General features: G+C 41.6%; 1 protein-coding gene across 3 annotated transcripts in view; it reads right to left on the minus strand.

The window, feature by feature from the left end:
• Window positions 1-9646: 9646 nt before the first annotated feature.
• Window positions 9647-26653, minus strand: part of MTRF1 (mitochondrial translation release factor 1) — a 42225-nt gene continuing 25218 nt past the window's right edge. For all 3 annotated transcript variants that reach the window (XM_069601223.1, XM_069601224.1, XM_069601225.1), the window contains 3 exons: window positions 23100-23236; window positions 16413-16511; window positions 9647-10394 (listed from right to left, as the gene is read on the minus strand). In XM_069601223.1, the coding sequence (XP_069457324.1) occupies window positions 10281-10394; window positions 16413-16511; window positions 23100-23236 (350 nt within the window). In that variant the 3' untranslated portion in view covers window positions 9647-10280. The remainder of the gene's footprint in view (window positions 10395-16412; window positions 16512-23099; window positions 23237-26653) is intronic.

Here is a 26653-nt window from a genome sequence, read left to right on the forward strand (position 1 = left end):
GATCCTTCTCTTCCAATTCATATTCATGCAGGGATCGAACAGTTTCAACCTCTAAATCTCCTCCCAAGCCCTCTAGTTGTTCCATGCTGCTGCTGCTAAGTCACTCCGACAGAGACGGCAGCCCACCAGCCTCCCCCGTCCCTGGTAAAAGAGACCAGGTTACCCATCATTGTGGGGGGAATTTTTACCCCCTGTCTATAGGCTTTTAGAACATTGTGTTTTATTCTGGTCCAAGTTTGTAAATCCAAGGTTCCTTCCTCGGGGAACCATGGATTATATTTAACCACCGTCTGGTAACAGCTAGTTAACTGTTCTTCAGGTATATTAACCCCGTATTGTTTCAAGAAATGATGCATGAGATGAACAAAAGGAATCTTACTTGTCTGATGTCCCATCCTGCTTACCTCGCTTCTGCAGGAGTGCGGTCCTTGTTCAAAACCAGTCTGCTGCTTCGAGCCCCACGCTGGGCGCCAGTGGTAAGGCTCAGAAAACCGTGCTCCGAAAGGAACATTCAGGGACAGCCTCTAGTGGACTGACAAAGTTTATTATCCAGCTGCGCAGTTTTATAACTCTCAGGGAACAGAGCATAAGGCAGACTTGCACGTAGCCATTCCAGATAAACATTACAGCATTCAAGCATAAAATGCAGTTCCTACCACCTAAGACATAACATCGGAGAAGGCAATGGCACCCCACTCCAGTACTCTTGCCTGGAAAATCCCATGGATGGAGGAGCCTGGTAGGCCGCAGACCGCGGGGTCGCTAAGAGCTGGACACAACTGAGCAACTTCACTTTCACTTTTCACTTTCATGCATTGGAGAAGGAAATGTCAACCCACTCCAGTGTTCTTGCCCGGAGAATCCCAGGGACAGGGGAGCCTGTAGGCTGCCGTCTATGGGGTCACACAGAGTCGGACACGACTGAAGCAACTTAGCAGCAAGACATAACGTGACTTTGGCAAAACTCTAAAGGGAGTCTTATCGTGAAACAACAGTCCTTGCTCGCAGGAAACAGGTGGTCATAAGCAAGCCTTTGAATGCTTCAAGGCCGGGCGTATTGATCCTTCGTCATCCGTTCCCAGCCTCAGGCACTTGATGAATGCTCATAACCCTCCGTTATGCTCGTTCCAGCTCCCAACCTTCATCATGAGTGGAGCAAATACATTTTCCGTGTCTGCTCAAAGCCTTCCAGCTCCTTCACACTTCTTTTCAAAGGTTCTGAAGAGTATTACAGTATTTTCAGTACTAAATGATATGTAGGTTCACTAGGATATCTTAGACAAAGATGAGGTCCTAGAGAACAGCATTTCTGATGGTCTTAGATGGGCAAATCAGGCACATTCACAGATACAGTGACATCTCACCTAATCAACACTTCATCAACTAGGGAGCAAAATTATTTTCCTAACTTCTCAATAAGAGGGTTACTCATATTTCTTCTTTCACATCCTTTCCAAAAATCAGTTGAAGATTCTATAATTGTGTTTACTAAGAAGTTCCAAAGAGTTCTAGATTAAACTACTTAAACAAACATACCTTGCATTGTACAAAAACCCAAGATCCTCAAAACATGGTATTCATACATGCCTACACATTCCTTGAAATAATATAGTAGTTTATGCTGTACGAACTGTTTATATGTGACAGATCAACATTTAAATATTCAAAATCAAGTGCTTAGATTTTTTTAAAGTTAAGTTAGGGGTTAAAGTTCGAGAACTTTTACTTAAAAGCCAGTCTGCTCCTGCTGCTAGTTTGCCTGCCGTGTGTTACCATAACCTAGTGAGTGAAATCTCTAGTGTTAGTACATGAATTGGTGAATAACACACAAAAGAACAACTAACTCTTAGTCAAACTGTCTTTCTTTTCTAATTAACTGATGAGGGTCTAATGGAAATACTCCAGGATAGAGACATTAAACTAAGTGGGGCTCTGGACCCCAATATCTCTTCTGTACCTTCCTTGGGTGTCTTTCAGGTACACCAGAGAGAATTAAGTTATTCGTAACAATGATTGCTTTCCCTCCTGCACTAACACCAGCTGGGAAAAAAAACACTTAAAACAATTTTTAATTTCTATAAAATATACTTTACATAAAGGTTACCATTTTAACAATTTTTAAATTTTTCATTGCTTTGGCATTAAGTATATTCACCTTGTTTTGCCACCATCACTACCATCCAACTGTTTATATCTTGCAAAACTGCAACTTTGTACCCATTCATGATATCTCTGTCTTCCTCCCTAAAATCCCTGGTGACTACCATTATACTTCAGGTCTCTGAATTTGACTACTCTGTGTGCTCAATAAGTAAAATAAGATTACAGCTTTGCCCATCAAAAAGCAGTGAAAAACAAAATAAAAATGCAAGTCAGAGACTAGGAAAAACTATCTGTAATACATATTATACTCAATAAACATATGAAAAGCTGTTCAACTTTCAGTGTTGTCCATCATCAGATGAACGCAAATTAAAGTCACAATGAGAAAACATTGCACTAGTTTAGCCACTAGAATGGCTAAACTTAAGATCAATAATATTAAAAATAAGGATCAACAATACTATCCAACAAAAACATTGTATGTAGGGCAATTATCCTTCAACTACAAATTTTTTTAAAAAGGTCAACAATTTAAATGTTGGTGATAATAGGGAGCCATTGGAACCCTCATATATTAATACTATGACTATAAATTGATATATCCGTTTTAAAACCTGTTCGGTAGTTTCTTTGAATGTTAAACGCCCAACAATTTCACACCTATGCATCTGCCCAAGAGAAATTAAAACACGTCTACAGAGACTTGCGCAGGGGTTCCCCGGCCCCTCAGTGGTAAAGAGTCCACCTACCAATGTGGGAGACATGAGTTCGATCCCTGAGCTTGCAGCAAAGCAACTAAGCCCATGCGCACAACCACTGAGCCTATGCTCTAGAGCCCAGGAGCCACAAGTGCTGAAGTCCAAGTGCCCGAGAGCCCATGCTCGGCATCAAGAGAAGTCTGGGCACTGCAACTACAGGGCGGCTTCCACTTGCTGAAACAAGAGAAGCACGCTCAGCACAAAGACCCAGCACAGACAAAAATAAATAAATGAAGTTATTAAAAAAAAAAAAGACTTGTCCAAAGATCTTCATAGAAGCTTTATCCATAATAGTCAAAACTGGGAATAATCCAAATATGCATCAATAGAATGAAAGAAATGAATTGTGGTATATTCATACAGTGCAATACTACTCAGAAGTAAAAAGAAACAATCTTTGACACCTGCAATTGTAAACTGAATATCAAAAACTTTGAACAGAAGAAACTAGATACACAGGGAGTATATGCTCTATGACCATTTATGTGAAGTTCCAGAACAATGAAAATAAGTTCTGATGAATCAAAATCATGAAAGAGGCAGCCACTGTTGGGGGAGTGGGTGTAGGTAACAGATTGTTCTGTTGATTGGAAAGGAACACAAAGAAACTTTCAGGGGTGGTGGAAATGTTCTCTTCTTGATTGGGCTGGTAGTTACACAGGTGAATGCAACTGTCCAAAATAACTCAATTATAAATACAGTTATTACAAAATGAATACAGCCATGTAGCCTTCATTCAGGCCCGGAAATAGATTACCAGCACCCCAGAAGCTCCACCCTTGCCAATGCATGTTTCCTAATCACTGTTGCCCCCCAACACTAGAGACAAATGATTTTAAAAACAATTTCTTTGTAGTAGTTTGGTGAGCCTAGGTCCCTTGACTCAATTTCAAACTATCTCTAAGTTTTGTTTGTTTATTTATTTATTTGGCTGGGCCAGGTCTTAGTTGCAGGATGTGGGATCCAGTTCCTCATATGAGTGGGTGCACAGTTGCTCAGTTGTATCCGACTCCTTGCAACCCTATGGACTGCATGCAGCCTGCCAGGTTCCTCTGTCCATGGCAAGAATACTGGAGTAGGTTGCCATTTCCTCCTCCAGGGAGGTCTTCCCCACCCAGGAATTGAACCAGTGTCTCCTACATTGGCAGGCAGGGTCTTTACCACTGAGCCACCTAGGAAGCCCCCTAGTTCCCTGTTGGTGCTGCTGCTGCTGCTAAGTCGCTTCAGTCATGTCCAACTCTGTGCGACCCCATAGACGGCAGCCCACCAGGCTCCCCCGTCCCTGGGATTCTCCAGGCAAAAACACTGGCATGGGTTGCCATTTCCTTCTCTAATGCATGAAAGTGAAAAGTGAAAGTGAAGTTGCTCAGTCGTGTCCGACCCTCAGGGACACCATGGACTGCAGCCTGTCAGGCTCCTCCATCCACGGGATTTTCCAGGCAAGAGTACTGGAGTGGGGGTGCCATTGCCTTCTCCAAAACCCCAGCGGCTTGCATTAGGAGTGCGGAGTCTTAGCCACCGAAACAGCAGGGAAGTTCCAAAATGTACTTGTTAAATAAAGTTTGTTACTCCTTGCTATTTTAAAAGTGTTGATTATACGAGGCAATGAACTGTGGCTCCTTAGACTGTTTTACAAGAACCCTGATTTATCTTTGGCTGAAAGGCCCAGCAAGAGATGCAGGACACACTGGTTTGATCCCTGGGTCAGGAAGATCCCCTGGAGGAGGGCATGGTTAAAGGTCCATTCCTAATATTTTTTCTACTTATAGTTAAAAATGTCAAGTTTACCTTTGTAGTTTGGGGGACTAAAGGTCTATCTGCATAATGTAGGATTGTGAATTTAACTGAATCCCATTGTCCAAAAATAAAGTATAGAACAACTGAGAGTATTCATTATTAACTAACAGATGTCCCAGATCCTTGCTACTCCAAGTGGTGTCTGTGGGCCATCATGATACTTGGTCATCACCTGGGAGCTTGTTGGAAATGCAGAATCACAGGCCCCAAACCTACTGAATCAGCATCTGCCTTATGGAAAGTTTCCCAAGTGACTGGTATAAACAGCAAGGTTTGAGAAAACATTAAGGCAGACTAATGAAAAACATTAAGGCAGACGATCTTCATTTTGCCTTGTTTCACATGATGTGTTCATTCAGTCGCTCAGTCGTGCCCGACTCTTTGCGACACCATGAATCGCAGCATGCCAGGCCTCCCTGTCCATCACCATATCCTGGAGTTCACCCAAACTCATGTCCATCGAGTCGGTGATGCCATCCAGCCATCTCATCCTCTGTCATCCCCTTCTCCTCCTGCCCCCAATCCCTCCCAACATCAGAGTCTTTTCCAATGAGTCAACTCTTCCCATGAGGTGGCCAAAGTACTGGAGTTTCAGCTTTAGCATCATTCCTTCCAAAGAAATCCCAGGGCTGATCTCCTTCAGAATGGACTGGTTGGATCTGCTTGCAGTCCAAGAGACTCTCAAGAGCCTTCTCCAACACCACAGTTCAAAAGCATCAATTATTTGGCGCTCAGCTTTCTTCAGAGTCCAACTCTCACATCCATACATGACCACTGGAAAAACCATAGCCTTGACTAGATGGACCTTTGTTGGCAAAGTAATACCTCTGCTTTTGAATATGCTATCTAGGTTGGTCATAACTTTCCTTCCAAGGAGTAAGCGTCTTTTAATTTCATGGCTGGAATCATCATCTGCAGTGATTTTGGAGCCCTGAAAAATAAAGTCTGACACTGTTTCCACTGTTTTCCCATCTATGTCCCATGAAGTGATGGGACCAGATGCCATGATCTTAGTTTTCTGAATGTTGAGCTTTAAGCCAACCGTTTCACTCTCCCCTTTCCCTTTCACCAAGAGGCTTTTCAGTTCCTCTTTACTTTCTGCCATAAGGGTGGTGTCATCTGCATATCTGAGGTTACTGATATTTACATTTTCTTAAATAAACGTTTATCTGTTATGTAACATGCCTGAAAACAAAAATCTGTTTCTGGACTTCCCTGATGGTACAGTGGATAAGAATCCACCTGCCAGTGCAGGGGACACAGGTTTGATCCCTGGTCCGAGAAGATCCCACATGCCATAGGGCAACTAAGCCCGTGCACCACATCTACTGAGCCCACAAGCCTAAAACCTGTGCTCTGCAACGAGAAGCCACTGCAATGAGAAGCCTGCACACTGCAAGGAAGAGTAGCCCTGCCGTCCCCCGCCCCGTTCCCACTGCCTTTGCTCAGCAAAAAGACCCAGCAGAGCCAAATAATAAATAAATAATTAATTAAAAAAGAATGCCAGCTAATACATTTAGAAGGAATGAAAGTCTGAGAACATCACCATTTTGTAACTCCAAATGTAACAGATGTCTCAGGCAAAGCAAGAATCATTCCTTGAGGTTAAACAATGAGATTAAAGGTCATGGGGTGTATCAGTTACATATTTGGGTTGTAACAAATTACCCTATTAGTGGCTGAAACCAAGAAACCATGATTGACTTGGTGTCTGAGGGTCACGTCCTGGAGTAGGGCTCTCCTGAAATCATAGTTAAGACTGTCCACAGTCATTTCAGGACACAACTAGGGGTGCACGGTCCCCTTCCAAGCCCACTCGTGTGCCAGCTGGCAGGCTGTTGAGGACTGTTGGACCAATGGACTCGGTTTTGCCAAACAATGGGGCTCATTCCACAGGGCTGCTAATGACAGCATCTTGCTGCCAGCAGCACAAGTGACCCAAGAGAGAGGCAGAAACAGCCAGAAGCGAGTCTTTCTACAACCTCGTATCAGGAGTGACAATCCCGCCACTTCCATCATATTTTACCTGTTAAAAAGAGTCAGTAAATCTGGCCCACTTTCAAGGGGAGAAGGTTACACAAGTGTGTGAAACGCCAGGAACAGGGATCTCTGGGGTCATTTCAGAAGCTGCCTTGCACAATGAGAAATCAAATGTTTATGATGACAAAGTATTACCCTGCAGATGATATACTCATTATTAAAGAAAGCATGGAGACCTTGCTCCATTTCCATTACTAGGCAGAGTCTGCCAGCGTCCAAACTTTGCATCACTAACACCAGGCACTTCCTGATATGATACACTATCACAATATCATCTATGAAGCAGTCTTATCAAACGTGTTTAATCTGAATTTAACTCATCTTTAGGAAAAGGAGTACGTCAAGGCTGTATATTGTCACCCTGCTTATTTAACTTCTATGCAGAGGACATCAGGAGAAACGCTGGGCTGGAAGAAGCACAAGCTGGAATCAAGATTGCTGGGAAAAATATCAATAACCTCAGACATGCAGATGACACCACCCTTATGGCAGAAAGGGAAGAGGAACTAAAAAGCCTCTTGATGAAAGTGAAAGAGGAGTGAAAAAGTTGGCTTGAAGCTCAACATTCAGAAAATGAAGATCATGGCATCTGGTCCCATCACTTCATGGGAAATAGATGGGGAAACAGTGTCAGATTTTATTTTTCGGGGCTCCAAAATCACTGCAGATGGTGATTGCAGCCATGAAATTAAGACACTTACTCCTTGGAAGGAAAGTTATGACCAACCTAGATAGCATATTCAAAAGCAGTGATATTACTTTGCCAGCAAAGGTCTGTCTAGTCAAGGCTATAGTTTTTCCAGTGGTATATGTATGGATGTGAGAGTTTGACTCTGAAGAAAGCTGAGTGCCGAAGAATTGATGCTTTTGAACTGTGGTGTTGGAGAAGACTCTTGAGAGTCCCTTGGACTGCAAGGAGGTCCAACCAATCCATTCTAAAGATCAGTCCTGGGTGTTCTTTGGAAGGAATGATGCTAAAGCTGAAACTCCAGTACTTTGGCCACCTCATGCGAAGAGCTGACTCACTGGAAAAGACTCTGATGCTGGGAGGGATTGGGGGCAGGAGGAGAAGGGGACAACAGAGGATGAGATGGCTGGATGGCATCACCGACTCGATGGACATGAGTTTGGGTGAACCCCAGGAGTTGGTGGACAGAGAGGCCTGGCGGGCTGCAATTCATGGGGTCGCAAAGAGTCGGACACGACTGAGCGACTGAACTGAACTGAACTGAGACATAATTTTACATTAAGTAAGTAAATAAGTGTTAGTCGCTCAGTCGTGCCCGACTCTTTGCAACCCCGTGGACTGCAGCTCACCAGGCTCCTCTATCCATGAGATTTTCCAGGCAATGTTACTGGAGTGGGTTGCCGTTATAGTACATTAAATTCTCCAGGCCAGAATACTGGAATGGGAAGACTTTCCCTTCTCCAGGGAATCTTTCCAACCCAGGGATTGAACCCAGGTCTCCCTCATTGCAGGTGAGACACTAGGGAAGCCCATAGAACATTTAGGGGATGAATGAAAGTTACCAACAGCATGAGCAAACAGCCACACAAATTTAGAATGTAGACTATTTTACAAAACAACCCTGTGGGACTCTTTAAAACGTCCATGTCATGTGAGGGAAAAATTGGGGGATAATTTAAAAACTAAAGAGATACTGGCAAATGTAATGTGTGAATCTTGGTTATATCCTGGATTGGACAAAACAAAGAAAAACAGCTAAAAAAACTTGGAGGGATAATTGAAGAAATTTTAATTTGTAATAGCTATTAGGTCATATAATACAATTATTATTATATTATTAATATGCAATAGTGGCTCAGATGGTAAAGCATCTGCCTACAACGTGGGAAACCCAGGTTCAATACCTGAGTCGGGAAGATCCCCTGGAGAAGGAAGTGGCAACCCACTCCAGTATTCTTGCCTGGAAAATCCCACGGATGGAGGAGCCTGGTAGGCTACAGTCTATGGGGTCGCAAAGAACTGGACACGACTGAGCGACTTCACTTTATTAGGTCATATAATACAATTATTATATTATTAATATACAATTAGTGTGTATTGTGGGCTTCCCTGATGGCTCAGAGAATAAAGACTCTGCCTGCAATGTAGGAGACCCAGATTGGAAAGAGCCCCTGGAGAATGGAATGGCTACCCACTCCTGCATTCTTGCCTGGAGAATCCCATGGACAGAGGAGCCTCGTGGGCTACAGTCCATGGAATCACAGAGTTGGACACAACTGAGCGACTAGCATTTTCAATTTTCAGTGTGATAATGGAGTTATAATTTTGTATGAGAATGCCCTTATTCTTAGGATGTGATAAAATATTTAGGAGTAGTGTTATAAGATCAGAAACTAACTTTTAAATAGTCCAGGGATTTCCCTAGTGGCCCAGTGGTTAAGACTCCATGCTGCCAATGCAGGGGGCTTGGGTTTGATCCTTAGTTGAGGAACTGATTCCATATGCTGTGAAATGCATCCAAAATATAAAACTAAAAAAGATAATAACAAACTTGTAAATAGTTCAACAACCACTGTATGTGTATGAATCAGAGAAAGAGAAAAAACAAATATGACAAGATATTAACAATCGTTGAATCTAGACAATTCATTGAACTGATCATTTAAAATTATTTGTAAAACTTTTCTGAGTACTTGATTTTCAAAATAAAAACTTCAGAAAAAATTTCCCTCTTGGTCTTAAAACTCTATTCTAACCAGTCTTTTCTGGCATATAGTTTCTTTCTGAGGAACTGTCTAACATAACAACCGCTCTCTTTTTTACTCAAAAAACTTCCCAAGAATGATTAATAAATACAGTGTGCTACTCTGAATTAGGGTTGGTGACATATTTTGGTTCCCTGTTCAGCTGGAAGCTCTCTAACGTAAGGACTAGGTTTTACATGTCACAGCACAAAACCGACCCCAGTGAATTACTCATATTATACCACATTCGTGAATGTTTATTAAGTCAGAACAATAAGAAACAGAAGCCAGAGAGTCCGCTTTAAATATTGACTTGTAGTTTGCACAGTTCATTCAGCTCTCACAGAGCTCGACCATCTGTATACTAGTGCTCATCGTTATCGACTGATATCTTCACAACTTTTATTTATTTTTTTTATTTAAAAGTAGTAGTTGAAGTCCTCACACTGACTTGAATAACGGTACGTTGTCTTTAAGGAAGTTTATAAGTTTATATCACTAGATTTTACCATGGGCAAAGTCCTGAAGTAATAGATTTAAAATGTATTTAAATTAATTTATAGACGGTTTAAAAAAAGGTATATACAGAGAACAAATGATCTGCTCTAAATCACAGTCAGTTCTCAATACTTTCTCTTTCCGATGATGCATAATTTGGTTCTACATGAAGAGTTGGACTGTACTTTACAGGAAACCTAAAATAAAACTCTTAGGTCAAGAAATATGACTTGATTCATTAAAAAAATATTTTTGTGAGTACTGTGTATTTTTAGCTGCACTTTATCAAACTTCATAAAGGCTTCCTTGCTTTGGTCTGCTTCTTGATACAGGCCCATTTCATTTCTATAATAATTCATTATAAACCCGACTTTATTTGACTAATTTAAGGTTTTCATCCAAAAATTCAGTAATGGCTTCTTCATCCGCTGAATGAAGTAGTCTCTGAATTAGCTGATCCAAGCACTTCTCCCCACATAAAAATTCCTGGTAAAAGACAGTTAGCATGAAAACTTGATTACTAGAAATAAAGGAGAAACACAACAAAGAATTAAGCATTTATGTATTTTGTTTCTTTAAAATCATTATTTAATAGCAACAAAAGACTACTAATCTACAATGTAATGAACACAATTGCTAACTTGGGAGGATTCCCTAGTCAATACTGACTTTTTATGTAAAAAGTGAATCCTTAAATAGTTTAAATTAGCATTTTTAAATTAGCCAATTTTCCAGATTCAAATTATTTAATCCAGAAGTGCTTTATAATAGTTCTGTTTTTTCTTAAATTAGGAACACACTGGCTTTAAAATATGGAAGTCCTGTGTATTGAAAAATATTTATGCTGAAATATTTGGGGGACAAGTGCCTTGAGTCCTACAACTTGCTTTCTAGTGGTTCAGCTGCAACACAAGTGTATACATAGAAAGAGGAAGTGGAGGCGGAAGAGAAGGCAAGAATAGCAAAATGTTAACGAAGGTTGCATCTAGGTCTAGGAATATATATATGAGCTAATTGTTAAACACGTGTGCTTGAACTTTCAAAATCAAAAGTTGAAGAAAAAAAGCCCCTCTTTTATTAAACCGCCAAATAATTCCACTGGGTGGAAACTGTTTCGGTTAAGACTTCCCAGCAGTCTTCCCTGAAGTTTCTCTAAGAAATGAGTAAAATACTGACCATGAGCACCTTTCTGTGTTATAAAGATTCTGTGTAACAGAGTTGTTGGGATTAGTGATTTAGCAGAGCCTCCTCTTGGAAACGCTCAAAATCTAGACATTCACTTAACAGAAGTATTTTAATGTGGACATGTGGAACACAGACCATGCAAAGTTTAGATGCAGGCATGAACCACTCTTACGTTTAGTCTTTCCTGAGTAGTCTTGAAGTTAAATTTCAGATTAAGTGTACACATATGTCTCTCAAATTAAACTGTAGGAGGAAAGATATGCCTTACTATCTTTGTATTCTACAAAACACTAGCATATAATAAAATGTCTATTAAACTTGATGAAATTTTAAAACTGATTTATATACCATTTTGAACATAATTTGAAAATTGCTTATAAAATTAGTGTGCCCTGTAAGCTCAAATTATTATGATTATTGCCAGTGTGATTTCATCATCTGAAAATTATGTTAAAAGGGTCATTACTCTTGATAATCACATCACATTGACAGTTCAATTGGATTAACCAGAGTGCTAGTGCTACAAAGATCAAAGATGAGGGAGCTGTAGTTTCCAGCTTTCAGAAGCTTACAATCTAATAGGAGAGTTAGATAACACACAAGCATAATACAGTGTAAGAAAATTTTTTAAAAAGGAAGAACATTTTGAATTAGATCTTAAAAAGAGAATTGTATTTCTCCAAACAGAGACAAACAGGGCACTTCAGGCAAAAGAACAAGTATGAGGAGAGGTATGGAAATAGTACAATGAACACCCAGGGCAAGAGTAAATTTCCAGTGTAACTGGAATACAGAACAGGAGATAGGCTGGTGCTAAGGAATCTGCACAGGGACTTTCAGAAACATAATAAAAATACAAAATAATATATTACATGATGGTGGTGGTGTTTAGTAGCTAAGTCGTGTCCGACTTTTGTGACCCCATGGACTGTACCTCTCCAGGCCCCTCCGTCCATGGGATTTCTTAGGCAAGAATACTGGAGTGGGTTGTCATTTCTTGACCCACAGAATCTTCCTGGCACAGGGATTGAACCCACGTCTCTTGTATAAATCATGTGGGAATCCATACTGAGATAGGCCTGGGGGCTGGGACCCTTTGCTGCAGTGCTGCGATGCTTGCAGCACTGGACACACCTCTCCAACCAAATGCAAAGAAACTGTATGGGCCTAAAAATAACTTGCATGCCTGGGCAGCTGGGGCAAATTCTGGACCCCAAAGATACAAAGAGACCAAAAAACCCAACTGTGAATTTTTGAGGGGCTTGGAGCAAAAAAAAAAAAAAGCTTGGTACTGTGCATAACACCATACAACCACCTAAGGGGTGGGCAAAACACCTAAGCCACCCCTACCCTCACCCCACATAAAAAACAAGCTCATCCCTGCATCCAGAAGAGAGTGCGTAAGGGAACCTGTTATTTGTTCCTGCCGCAACTGTGTTGCAGCAGGGGCCTGAATGAAGCCTTACCTGAATTCCTAGTCTGGTGTCTACTCAGTTTCTATTGATTAGGGAAGGCCAAGAACCCCAATCCTAACAATAGCATCAGGATTCTCTGTATCCCGTTCTCCCAATTTTGCTCCTTTCACTACATCAGCTGTGGGGCGTCCCTGCTGGTCCAGTGGTTAAGAATCCCCGTCCCAAAGCAGGGGACATGGGTCAATCCCTGGTGGGGGAACTACGATCCCACATGCCCCAGGGCAACTAAACCCACATGCTCTGGAGCCCACAAGAAGATCCCGGTGCTGTAACTAAGGCTCGACACAGCCAAATAAATAAATGCATATATTAGAAAAAAAAAAAAAAAAAAGATCAATATATCAGCTTCCAGTGTTCCCTCACTGAAGACTGCTTCTTGCCATGGCTGGAAATACGGCTTCTAACCTCTTATAAGCTTTACATATTTCAGCTTCATCCACAAGAGAGAAGGAGCATTTTCGTCTCTTAATTTAAAAGTCCTGGGAAGCAGCTCATTGACTGGGGCTTGTCTGGACTTCCTTACCAAACAAACCAATTACTGTCTTGGGTCAAGATCATAATCTTGGAAGAACAGGGCCCTTCATGAGGGACTCTGTGCACGGAAAAGGGAGGTCTGGCTGTAGAATGGCAGGGACGGCTGAGCAGGGACCCTCAGGAGCCCTTTCTTTCCTCTCCACTCCTCCTTTCAGTCCTACAGCAGCTGCCCTGGGGCTAAGGCCTTTATCACTTTTCCTGCGTCATCTGTTGGGTTGGCCCAGAAGTTCGTTTGGGTTTTTCCATAAGATGTTATGGGTTTTTTCCATATGGAAAAACCTGAACAAACGTTTGGGGCAACCAATACAACTCTTCAGTTCCTAAATCATGCAGTCTGACTAGTTTCTTTCTCTGTCCTGCGTACCGATTTTAATTTTTTTTTTGAAGGACAGGACCAGTACCATTTTATTCAGTGTTGTAGGAAAGTTTAGGTTACTTCTTAAAAACAAAAGCAAAGAAATTCAAAATTCCCAAAATGACAAGGCAGGAGATACGAATTCTCTAATCCAAAAAATGCCAGGTGAGCTTCCAATCAGAGGGAGGAAGAGGTCACTTCAGTAGCTCACACAACAGATGCTGAGAAACCACAGGGTAGAAACTGGAGGTTAAGCTCTCCGCTAGCCTCAGGCAACAGATCTTTCAGCCCTGAGAGGAACCATTTGTAAGTCAATAGGTCTAACAGAGAAGGGGTTCGGGTAGGGAAGATCCTGCCCAATTTTACATCAAGTTGCTCCTAGCCTTCAGTCTGGCAGGTGGCTGAGGGTCGTGGACCCTCCTCCCTCTGTGCCCCTCTGAGTCCCCACTGGCAGCAGAGCTGGAAGCCACACATGTGTGCCACTCACTGCCCACACACCCTCTGCTCCGGGTCAGTGGCTGTTTGTGTGGCGAACGGCCGACTTTCCTGCTCCTCCATTTCGCTACCTGGGAAGGCTGATACACAAGAAACACTTTGCCTTTCCTGTTTCAAATACACAGCAGGATGTCTGTCAAAGTCTAAGGCCACCCACTCCAGTGTTCGGGCCTGGAGAATTACACGGACTGTACCGTCCATGGCCTCACAAAGAATCCGACACAACTGAGTGATTTTCACAGTTCTCTTTACAGGGATATAAATAAATCTCATAGTACTACAAAAATACAAGTCATCTGAGACGTTTACAGTGGTCCCCAGGACTGTATGTGGGAGGGTATAAATAAAACAGCTATCAATAATTAAAAGCGAATTAGTTCAATCAAGTTATAGTATCACCCTCCAGATTAAAGGGCTCTGATATTAACTGATGTGGCAGCAAACGTGATCCTGAGAAGGAATCCTGCTGCCCGTCATCTTGCCTCTTAACTTCAATACCAGAACGAGCACAGAGGGAGTTCTGTTTAGTAACTGCTCTCACCGCAAGACCTGCCCACCCCCTTGGTCTGGGACATTCTCCCCCAGGAGAGATGTCAGGATTTGATGAGATTCTGTCTCAACTGGGACCAAAAAAATGACTAATGTGGAAAATATCCTAATATCAGGTTACCAACAATGAAATTACCTTACGAGCCTGAGTAGTTTAGTTGCTAAGTCATGGACGTAGTGATCCCATGGACCGTAGCCCCACCAGGCTCCTCTGTCCATGGGATTCTCTAGGCAAGAATACTGCAGTGGGTTGACATTCCCTTCTCCACAGATTTTAATGTTTTACCTCAACAATGTTTTTTTCATACCATTTTCAAACCTTTTCCCTTCACTAATATGGAGCATTTTCTTTCTTTCCCTTTAACTTGGTTAGTGATTAGTAGAGCATACCAATATGACTGTCCTTGTTCTTTCTGAGGCTAGCATGCTAGTTTAGTTAGTAATAACATATTAGTATTTAGGACAAAGTCATATATTTTATAACTGTAAAAACCAGTTAATCTCTGTTTCATGACTGAATATACTGCTGAGCACCTATGTGCCCTTCTAAAAAATATTACAGGTCACAAAAATGTAGCTGTCTCATGGTAAACCATCACCACTATAAGAAAAACAACTGAAAAATTATGTTGTAACTAGAACAATATGGCCAAACATGTTTGGGTATTACTACTATGTGTTTCCTGAGGAAAGGGAAGTTGGTAAATATTTTCTCCTTTTCAACAGGCTATTATGTCCCTATGCAAGGTGGCCTGAAATTGCTGAGAAGACAGAGGAAGTGGCATAAGACACACAGAAATTTCTAAATATGTTAAAACCATAGATATTTCTTCTGTAAAATCAGGACTTTAATTCTGTGTATAAAATGAGACAGAATCAAGTGAAAGAAGCCCGAGGTATCACATGGTAGCAAGGACAAGGATCCAGACCTTCTACCTCCTGCCTTTTCCGCATAGTCCTTTACGGGAACCAGTTTATGTGGAAGAAAAAAAATTTTTTTTCCTGTGCTGTCATTAATGGATTACTGTCAATGATCCTGGTGACATGGGATTTAGTTAGGTTAATGTTCAAATCAAACTGACAGGGTCTTTTCCCTGAAAGCATCATTGTAACACCTGAATCTAATGATACACATTGTGGAAGGCAGAATTCTAAGACACCCCTTGGCGTCCACACCTTGGCAAAATCCCCTTCCTTAAGAGCAGGCAGAATCTGTGATGACGATCACTCCAGTGATCAGATGACTAGTTAGTGATGCTTTTCCAGGTGGGGCTGACCTAAGCAGGCAATCCCTTAAAAAGGTCATTTCTGCAAGCGTTTCAGTGGGAGAGGGTCCATTGAAGGGACTAGACCGCAAGCAACTGCGGGCAGCCTTTGGGAGCTGAGAGCGGCACACAGTTGATGCCCAGCAAGAAGATGGGGGCTTCAATCCTAAAATTCAAGGAAATTGAATGCTGCCAGCAACCACATGAGCTCAGAAGAGGACTCCAAGCTCTAGAAAGGCAGGCCGGCTGGCCAGCACCTTGATTTCAGCTTTGTGAGACCTAGAGCAGAAAACTCAGCTCTGTCATACCTGGATTTCTGACATACAGTAACTAAGATGATAAATAGGCATTCTTTCAAGGCAATAAATTTGCTGTTACTTGTTATATGGCAATAGAAAACTGATAGACATATACTGAAAATTCACTAATACACTGTGAGTGCATAACAGAATTTTGAATTTAAAAGACAGCTTTTTCATATTGGCATAAAGAGTGTATTTCTTATCAGCAAACTAAGAAAAATGTTTGCAGATTTGGGGTACTAACATAAACTCAGTTACATGGTAATATTTCAAAGATTACTCTAGAATTTGACTGTACTTTCTTCAAAAATCAAAGGCATATGAAACATACTCAGTGTTATTACCTTAATATTACGAACTTCATATGCTATCCTGTGGTCAGTGACTCTATCCTGGGTGAAATTATATGTCCGGATTCTCTCTGACTGGGCTCGTGTTCCCACCTGTGCCATAACAAAAAACAATTCATATTTTACCTGTATCATTATCTTTATCACAATGGAAAAAGTGCTTGCAAATTGCTTTTCTATTTTAACAGTATAATTATCTTCTAAATTCAAAGATACAAGGTGACCAGGAATAAGAATGGGCAGAACTTACTGTTGAAGACTACAGTTTTGTAAAGCTTAGTTATGGGATAAGAATGAACGTTTCTTTGGTACCTCAAACCCCAAATATTTAAAACCAAATTATCTTTCTATATCAGTCAGTTCTTCCTGTGGTTTCTGTAAATGACCCCACAATGTTCCTTTTGATCTAAGTAGGGAACTTGACATCCTATACACTTTGACAGACATTTCATGGGGGCTGACTATCTGGCAGGCTTTGATAGAGACACTGAAAGGAACTTCAACTCATCCCACTTCTTCCCAATTCCAAATTTTATTTTATCCTGCCCTTTCCATTTTTATTGTCATTCAAGGGCTCATTACTTTCACTACATTCCTGTAAAAGTTAATCTTCCATTTCCCTGTTTACATTGCATTGTCCTGCTTAGTTTTCCTAAAGCACAGTGCTTTGGGGTTTTTTTGTCAATTTCCTTCTTTGGCTCCTTGACTACTAAGCACTCACAACTCAACTCAGCATTCAATTGTACTTCATAATGTGGCCAACTTTCCCAATATTATTTCTGAGAATATGCGAACCTCAAAAGAATTGATGCTTCTGAACTGTGGTGTTGGAGAAGACTCTTGAGAGTCCCTTGGACTGCGAGGAGATGCAACCAGTCCATTCTGAAGGAGATCAGTCCTGGGTGTTCTTTGGAAGGGCTGATGGTAAAGCTGAAACTCCAGTACTTTGGCCACCTCATGCAAAGAGTTGACTCATTGGAAAAGACTCTGATGCTGGGATGGATTGGGGGCAGGAGGAGAAGGGGATGACAGAGGATGAGATGGCTGGATGGTGTCACCGACTCGATGGACATGAGTCCGAGTGAACTCCGGGAGTTTGTGATGGACAGGAAGGCCTGGCGTGCTGCGATTCATGGGGTCACGGAGAGTCGGACACGACTGAGCGACTGAACTGAACTGAACTGCTGCCATTTCATTATTATGTGCAAGTCTGTTAACTCAGCTAAAACATCACCTCAAGGAATGCGCTTCCTAGCACTCTTGTACCATCTTGACTTTTCTGGTCCCAACATGAAAAATATATTATCTTCCTCCTTTGAAACCCCACGTACTTGGAATCTTCTTCACGGCACACCAGTCTACCTTATGCGGTGGTTATTCATAGTCTCGTCTGCTCACCTGCCCTCCCTCCCTCACATACAAGGCACACAATACTCTGTCTCACTCACTTTCACTTTTGATTTCACAATTTATTGTATTATTAATTTTTTATTGAAGCATAGTTGCTATGCAATATAAGGTACAAGTATATCACTTTCACTTAAAAAAAAAAAAGACATTCCTACAACTTACAAAGCAAACAGTATGAAACTAAACTCTTAAGTATCGCTGAGCATCTGGGAAATTGTTGAAAGATTCCAAAGCCTAACCTAAGAAATACTAAATTATGGCCAATATATTCTTAAAACTCCTGAAAGATGATGCTGTGAAAGTGCTGTGCTCAATATGCCAGCAAATTTGGAAAACTCAGCAGTGGCCACAGGACTGGAAAAGGTCAGTTTTCATTCCAATTCCAAAGAAAGGCAATGCCAAAGAATGCTCAAACTACCGCACAATTGCACTCATCTCACATGCTAGTAAAGTAATGCTCAAAATTCTCCAAGCCAGGCTTCAGAAACATGTGAACTGTGAACTTCCTGATGTTCAAGCTGGTTTTAGAAAAGGCAGAGGAACCAGAGATCAAATTGCCAACATCTGCTGGATCATGGAAAAAGCAAGACAGTTCCAGAAAAACATCTATTTCTGCTTTGTTGACTATGCCAAGCCACTGTGTGGATCACAATAAACTGTGGAAAATTCTTCAAGAGATGGGAATACCAGACCACCTGACCTGCCTCTTGAGAAATCTGTATGCAGGTCAGGAAGCAACAGTTCGAACTGGACATGGACCAACAGACTGGTTCCAAATAGGAAAAGGAGTACGTCAAGGCTGTATATTGTCACCCTGCTTATTTAACTTATATGCAGAGTATATCAGGAGAAACGCTGGGCTGGAAGAAGCACAAGCTGGAATCAAGATTGCCGGGAGAAATATCAATAACCTCAGATATGTAGATGATACCACTCTTATGGCAGAAAGTGAAGAGGAACTAAAAAGCCTCTTGATGAAAGTGAAAGTGGAAAGTGAAAAAGTTGGCCTAAAGCTCAACATTCAAAAAACGAAGATCATGGCATCCGGTCCCATCACTTCATGGGAAATAGATGGGGAAACAGTGGAAACAGTGTCAGACTTTATATTTTGGGCTCCAAAATCACTGCAGATGGTGACTGCAGCCATGAAATTAAAAGACGCTTACTTCTTGGAAGAAAAGTTATGACCAACCTAGACAGTATATTCAAAAGCAGAGACATTACTTTGCCGACTAAGGTCCATCTAGTCAAGGCTATGGTTTTTCCTGTGGTCATGTATGGATGTGAGAGTTGGACTGTGAAGAAAGCTGAGCGCCAAGGAATTAATGCTTTTGAACTGTGGTGTTGGAGAAGACTCTTGAGAGTTCCTTGGACTGCAAAGAGATCCAACCAGTCCATTCTGAAGGAGATCAGCCCTGGGATTTCTTTGGAAGGAATGATGCTAAAGCTGAAACTGCAGTCCTTTGGCCACCTCATGGGAAGAGCTGACTCATTGGAAAAGACTCTGATGCTGGGAGGGATTGGGGGCAGGAGGAGAAGGGGATGACAGAGGATGAGATGGCTGGATGGCATCACTGACTTGATGGACATGAGTCTGAGTGAACTCTGGGAGTTGGTGATGGACAGGGAGGCCTGGCGTGCTGTGATTCATGGGGTCATAAAGAGTCGGACACGACTGAGCGACTGAACTGAACTGATTCTTAAAACATTCCTCAAGCCATCCATTTTGCAACCAGCCAGGTCTGGAAACCACTATCCCAAAGTATCATATTAGTGCCTAGGATCCCACCCAGATCAGTTATATCAGAATCTCAGCATCTGCAAAGCTCTTCAGGTGCCAGGTGGAGCCAGAGTTCAGAACTTGGCACAATGCCCCCCATAGAAAAGCTCCAATATATACTGGCAGAGGAAAAACTCCTAAGCATTAGAAACATCTACTAAAAAACTTCACACAGATGGACAAAGGGAGGCAAGAAGGTCTTTTCTGGCCTTTCAAACCAAACTACTGAAGTAGATACAACCCCCCAAATCTGCAAGAAAGGCCAATTGCCAGTACTTACTCTGAAAATTACTGTGTGATGCCAAAATGTCAAATGGCAAGTAAAACCTAATGTCTGGGACTTCCCTGGTGGTCTAATGGCTAAGACTCTGCTCTCAACTCAGGGGGCTCAGGTTCAATCCTTGGTCAGGGGACTACTTTCCACATACTGCAACTAAGAACCAGTGCCACCAAATAAATAAATAAATATTTTTTAAAAAACCCTAATATGTAGATGACACCACGCTTATGGCAAAAAGTGAAGAGGAACTAAAAAGCCTCTTGATGACAGTGAAAGAGGAGAGTGAAAAAGTTGGCTTAAAGCTCAACATTCAGAAAACGAAGATCATGGCATCTGGTCCCATCACTTCATGGGAAATAGATGGGGAAACAGTGGAAACAGTGTCAGACTTTATTTTTTGGGATTCCAAAATCACTGCAGATGGTGATTGCAACCATGAAATTAAAAGGCGCTTACTCCTTGGAAGGAAAATTATGACTAAACTAGATAGCATATTGAAAAGCAGAGACATTACTTTGCCAACAAAGGTCAGTCTAGTCAAGGCTATGATTTTTCCAGTGGTCGTGTATGGATGTGAGAGTTGTGCCGGGAGCCAGCACGGGCCATCCCACCCATGACAAGGTCATGTGAAAGAGGACTGTTAAGCAAGGCTTCAGGACATGAGGGGCTCCCTAGACCAGCTCAAACATCCACCCCAAAACCAGAATCTGTCTGTCCTACTATTTTGTGCCTTTCACCAACTCTCCTGACATTAACAGGGGGCTATCCCTGACCACCTTTCTCTGGAGAAAATCAACTTAGGACTCTAGCTAATAAGTCTCCTGGACCTGAGAGGAATATTTTCAAATCAAACCCCCTCTGTTAGCATTCTAGCTTGCCTGACAGGTTTATCCAGACTCTTGTAGCTATACATGTGATTGTTCACAGCCTCCCAACTGTGAGAGGCACGGGAAGCCTAAAACATATAGCCTTTCAAAGAGTTAAAAGTTATTAGAGTAGTGCTGGTGTAGGATTTCATTATTGGGCCAATGCTTGTTGCTAAGTTCCCATATCTCTTATCCACTGTGCACCTGGGAGTGCATTAGTTAACATGGTTGAAATGTAAGAAAAACAAGTATATCCCTGAAATTAACCACATCAGGCTTTTGAGCTAATTGGTTCTTTCTTGTAACTCACTGCACCTTTACTCTATGAGAAATATAACTGTTTGGCATTTTCTGAGGCTGACATAGATTAGAAATATAAAGAAAAAACACTTTGAGAAAAAATAAGTTTTCTGGTTGAGCAGCCTTTATCAAAAGAGGGTCATAAAATGTTCACAGGCCTCCAAGGCCAGAAGATAATGTACACAACATCATTTGTGGGAAAGGTTTGCAGAAAAAATCCTGGTTTCGATAAGGGCAAAACTGCTGGAATGTTTGGGCTGACTCTGTATGACCTTGCATCTTTCATTTCCCTCTATGTACAAACTGAGGTATAAAAGTCCTTTTTGAAAATAAAAACAAGGGGCCTCACTCACCGAAGAAGCTTGGTCACCCCATGTCTTTTTTTTTCCTCTCACTCTCTTTTTCAGGCTGATCCCTTGGAACATAGAGGCTCCCTGCGTTCACTTATCTGCCCAGGTTTCTAAGACCTGAACGGGAAGACGTTCTGTGTCTTCACTCCCTCAGGAGACCGGAAGGGCACCTGTGGCCTCCGTGAACAAGGCAAACTCCTTGTCCCAGGGTTTTATTGGCTTTCTATGTAAACCAAGGAATATCAGCCTCTTTCTCTCCTCTATTTTCTTATCTACAACATTCTTTCTTTCTCTCTCTCTCTCTAAATCATTCTCTTTGCCAACACCATCACACTTCGGATAGCCTGGATCCAAGCCGGTGCAGGACCCCAGCAGAGCTGGACTGTGAAGAAAGCTGAGCGCCGAAGAATTGATGCTTTTGAACTGTGGTGTTGGAGAAGACTCTTGAGAGTCCCTTGGACTGCAAGGAGATCCAACCAGTCCATTCTAAAGGAGATCAGTCCTGGGTGTTCTTTGGAAGGACTGATGCTAAAGCTGAAACTCCAGTACTTTGGCCACCTCATGCAAAGAGTTGGCTCATTAGAAAAGACTCTGATGCTGGGAGGGATTGGGGGCAGGAGGAGAAGGGGACGACAGAGGATGAGGTGGCTGGATGGCATCACCGACTCAATGGACCTGAGTTTGAGTGAACTCCGGGAGATGGTGATGGACAGGGAGGCCTGGCATGCTGCAATTCATGGGGTCGCAAAGAGTTGGACATGACTGAGCCACTGAACTGAACTGAACTGAAAAAACCCTAATGTCTTTCATGAAATGTGGCAGAGCTGATAGTGTTTAAGATTGATATATTATTTATCCTGCCACTTTTACTATCTGCAAGTTAGTAAGCGAAATAAATGAAAAGGGGAAAAGTGTGAAAGACTAGGGCATCTACATGAAAAGAATAAGTGATGTTTTTCATTATCTTAACAGGCCACAAAATCTCCCATATTTACTGAAGTATAACTACCTGCAAATAACACCGAAACACAGTTATTTCTGGGTCCCACTGTCTCTTCCAGTTTCTCTCAAAGACAAACTTTATTTTTTCAGAAGTTAAAATCATACAACACTTGCTTTACCTAAAACAATGACATTTATTCATTTTGCTTAAAACTTATCTATGTATATTTTTGTATAAATAATAATATAAATATACATAGTACAAAATTTTAAAAGTAGAAAAGAGCATAAACAAAAAATAAATCTCTTTTCTATTCTTTGTTCCCAGACACATCAGAAGAATGTATTCCCAGACACATCACTATTACCAGTTTTTTGCATGCCATATATTTTTGATTCCACATAAAATTATAATAAAAGCAAGGTTTTAAATTAAAAACCTGAAAAGTCTCTTAATTTCTAGAGAATTGTCTTTCACACTGATTTCCTCTTAAAGATAACTATGATATAAACACAGAACACAACTGGGAAATAATTTTTAGTTTATATGTATCTCCTCTCCTCATTTGCAAACTGGCATGTCTAAGTTTAGCCATAACCAACCGGTATTAAATTACTGCTATTTACAAATGAACATGTTTTCCAGTGCTCCAAGGTACTTAGATTAGATTAAGAATATTGACTCCATTTTCCTACACAAGATGATGGCTTTCTGTACAGAGCCATTAAGTTATCTCATTCAATAAATCTTACCTGCAGTTTTCTTGCACTTCGTTGCTGACACTTGTCTTTCTCAATAATCTGCTGGTAGAGTCTAGCTCTCAACACACGCAGAGCTATTTCTTTGTTTTTCATCTGTGATCGTTCTTGCTGGCATTCCACTACAAGTCCTGAAAAATAACAGGGATCAGAGGTAAAGAGCGTGTGCGCACGTACTCAGTCGCTCAGACGCATCTGATTCTTTGTGTGATGCCACAGACTGCAGTCCGCCCAGCTCCTCCATCCATGGGATTTCCCAGGTAAGAATGCTGGAGCAGGTTGCCACTTCCTGCTCCAAGAGATCTTCCTGACTCAGGGATTAAACAGGTACCTCCTGCACTGCTGGCAGATTCTCTACCACTGAGCTACCTGGGAAACCCCGAGGTATCTATTACATCACAATAAAACTGATAAAGAAGATAGAACTGAGGGATGCTTTAAAGGGGGAAAGGTTAATCAGGAAGAGAATGAGAAACATTTTAAATGAAGCACACACCAGAAACTACACATGAGTTATGATGGTACCTGCTGTAGATGGCCCTTTAGATTCTGATATCTAAATAAGGTGTTTCAACTTATAATACAAATACACATTTATTGAAAAAAAATCTGCATTTATATAGACCCAGGTCGTTCTAACAAAATGTGGTCCACTGGAGGAGGGAATGGCAACACTCCAGTATTCTTGGCAAAAGGATATGACACCGGAAGATGAGTCCCCCAGGTTAGAAGGTGTCCAATATGCTACTGGGGGAGAGCAGAGGGCAATTACTAATAAGCTCCAGAAAGAATGAAGAGACTGAACCAAAGGGGAAACGATGTTCAGTTGTGAATGTGTCTGGTGCTGAAAGTAAAGTCTGATGCTGTAAAGAACAATATTGCATAGGAACCTGGAATGTTAGGTCCATGAATCCAGGTAAATTGGACATGGCCAAGCAGGAAATGGCAAGAGTGGATGTCAACATCTTAGGAATCAGTGAACTAAAATGGACAGGAATGTGCGAATTTAATTCAGATGACCATTATAACTACAACTGTGGGCAAGAATCCCTTAGAAGAATGGAGTCGCCCTCACAGTCAGCAAAACATTCTGAAATGCAGTACTTGGGTGTAATCTTGAAATGACAGAATGGTTTCGGTTGGTTTCCAAGGGAAATCATTCAGCATCACAGTAATCCAAGTCTATACCCCCAACTTCTAATGCCCAAAGAAGCTGAAGTTGAACGGTTCTATGAAGACCAACAAGACTTTATAGAACAACACCAAAAAAGTCTTTTTTATCATAGGGGACTGGAATGCAAAGTAGGCAGTCAAGAGATACCTAGAATATAGAAATTTTGGCCTTGGAGGAATACAAAATGAAGCAGGATCAACGCTAACAGAGTTTTCTCAAGAGAACACACTGGTCATAACAAACACCCTCTTCCAACAACACAAGAGACAGCTCTACACATGGACATCACCAGATGGTCAATACCGAAATCAGATAGATTATATTCTTTGCAGCTGAAGATGGAGAAGCCCTATACAGTCAGCAAAAACAAGGACTGGAGCTGACTGTGGCTCAGATCATGAGCTCCTTATTGCAAAATTCAGACTTAAATTGAAGAAAGTAGAAAAAACCACTAGGCCATTCAGATATGACCTAAATCAAATCCCTTATGATTATGCATGGAGGTGATCAATACATTCAAGGGATTAGATCTGGCAGACAGAGTGCCTGAAGAACTATGGATGGAGGTTCGCAACATTCTGCAGAAGGTGGTGATCAAAACTATCCCAAAGAAAAAGAAATATAAGAAGGCAAGTAGTTGTCTGAGGAGGCTTTACAAATAGCTGAGAAAAGAATAGAAGTGAAAAGCAAGGGAGAAACAGAAAGATACACCCAAGTGAATGCAGAGTTCCAGAGAATACCAAGGAGAGATAAAAGCCTTCTTAAGTAAACAGTGCAAAGAAACACAGGAAAACAACAGAATGGGGAACACTAGGAGAATTCTTCAAGGAAACTGGAGATATCAAGGGAAGCTTTCATGCAAGGATCCTCACAACAAAGGACAGAAAAGGTGGACCTAAAAGCAGCAGAAGAGATTAGAAAGAAGTGGCAAAAATACACAGAACTATATAAAAAAGGCTTTAATGACCTGGAAGACCATGATGGTACGGTCACTCACCTAGAATCAGACATCCTGGAGTATGAAGTCAATTGAGCCTTAGGAAACATTACTATGAAAAAGCTAGTGGAGGAGATGGAATTCCAGCTGAACTAGTTCAAATCCTAAAAGATGATGCCGTGAAAGTGCTGCACTCAATATGCCAGCAAATTTGGAAAACTCAGCAGTGGCCACAGGATTGGAAAAGGTCAGTTTTCATTCTAATCCCAAAGAAAGGCAATGCCAAACAATGCTCAAAGTACCGCACAATTGTACTCATCTCACATGCTAGTAAAGTAATGCTCAAAATTCTCCAAGCCAGGCTTCAGCAATATGTGAACTGTGAACTTCCAGATGTTCAAGCTGGTTTTAGAAAAGGCAGAGGAACCAGAGATCAAATTGCCAACATTCCTTGGATCACAGGGAAAGTAAGGGAATTCCACCTGTATGCAGGTCAAGAAGCAACAGTTAGAACTGGACATGGAACAATGGACTGGTTCGAAATCGGGAAAGGAGTATGTCAAGGCTGTATATTGTCACCCTGCTTATTTAACTTCTATGTGGAGTGCATCATGTGAAATGCTGGACTGGATGAATCACAAGCTGGAATCAAGATTGCTGGGAGAAATATCAATAACCTCAGATATGCAGATGACATCACCCTTATGGCAGAAAGTGAAGAGGAAATAAAGAGCCTCTTGATGCGGGTAAAAGAGGAGAGTGAAAAAGTTGACTTGAAACTCAACATTCAAAAAACTAAGATCATGGCATCCAACACCATCATTTCATGGCAAACAGAAGGGGAAAAATTGGAAACAGTGACAGACTTTATTTTCTTGGGCTCCAAAATCACTGCACAGTGACTATAGCCATGAAATTAAAACACTCTAGCTCCTTGGAAGGAAAGCTATGACAAACCTAGACAGTGTATTAAAAAGCAAAGACATCACTTTGCCAACCAAGGTCTGTAGAGTCAAAGATTATGGTTTTTCCAGTAGTCATGTACAGATGTGAGAGTTGGACTAAAAAGACTGAGCGCCAAAGAATTGATGCTTTTGAACTGCGGTGTTGAGAAAGACTCTTGAGAGTCTCATGGACTGCAGGAGATCAAAGCAGTCTATCCTAAAGGAAATCAGTCCTGAATATTCACTGGAAGGACTGTTGTTGAAGCTGAAGCTCCAGTACTTTGGCCACCTGATGGGAAAAGTTGACTCACTGGAAAAGATCCTGATGCTGGAAAGGATTGAAGGCAGGAGGAGAAGGGGACAACAGAGCATGAGATGGTTGGAGGGCATCACTGACACAATGGACATAAGTTTGAGCAAACTCTGGGAGATAGCAAAGGGCAGGGAAGCCAGGCGGGCTGCAGTCCATGGGGTTTTAAAGAGTCGGACACGA

Source organism: Ovis canadensis, chromosome 10, assembly GCF_042477335.2.
Source record: "Ovis canadensis isolate MfBH-ARS-UI-01 breed Bighorn chromosome 10, ARS-UI_OviCan_v2, whole genome shotgun sequence".
Lineage (NCBI taxonomy): Eukaryota > Metazoa > Chordata > Mammalia > Artiodactyla > Bovidae > Ovis > Ovis canadensis.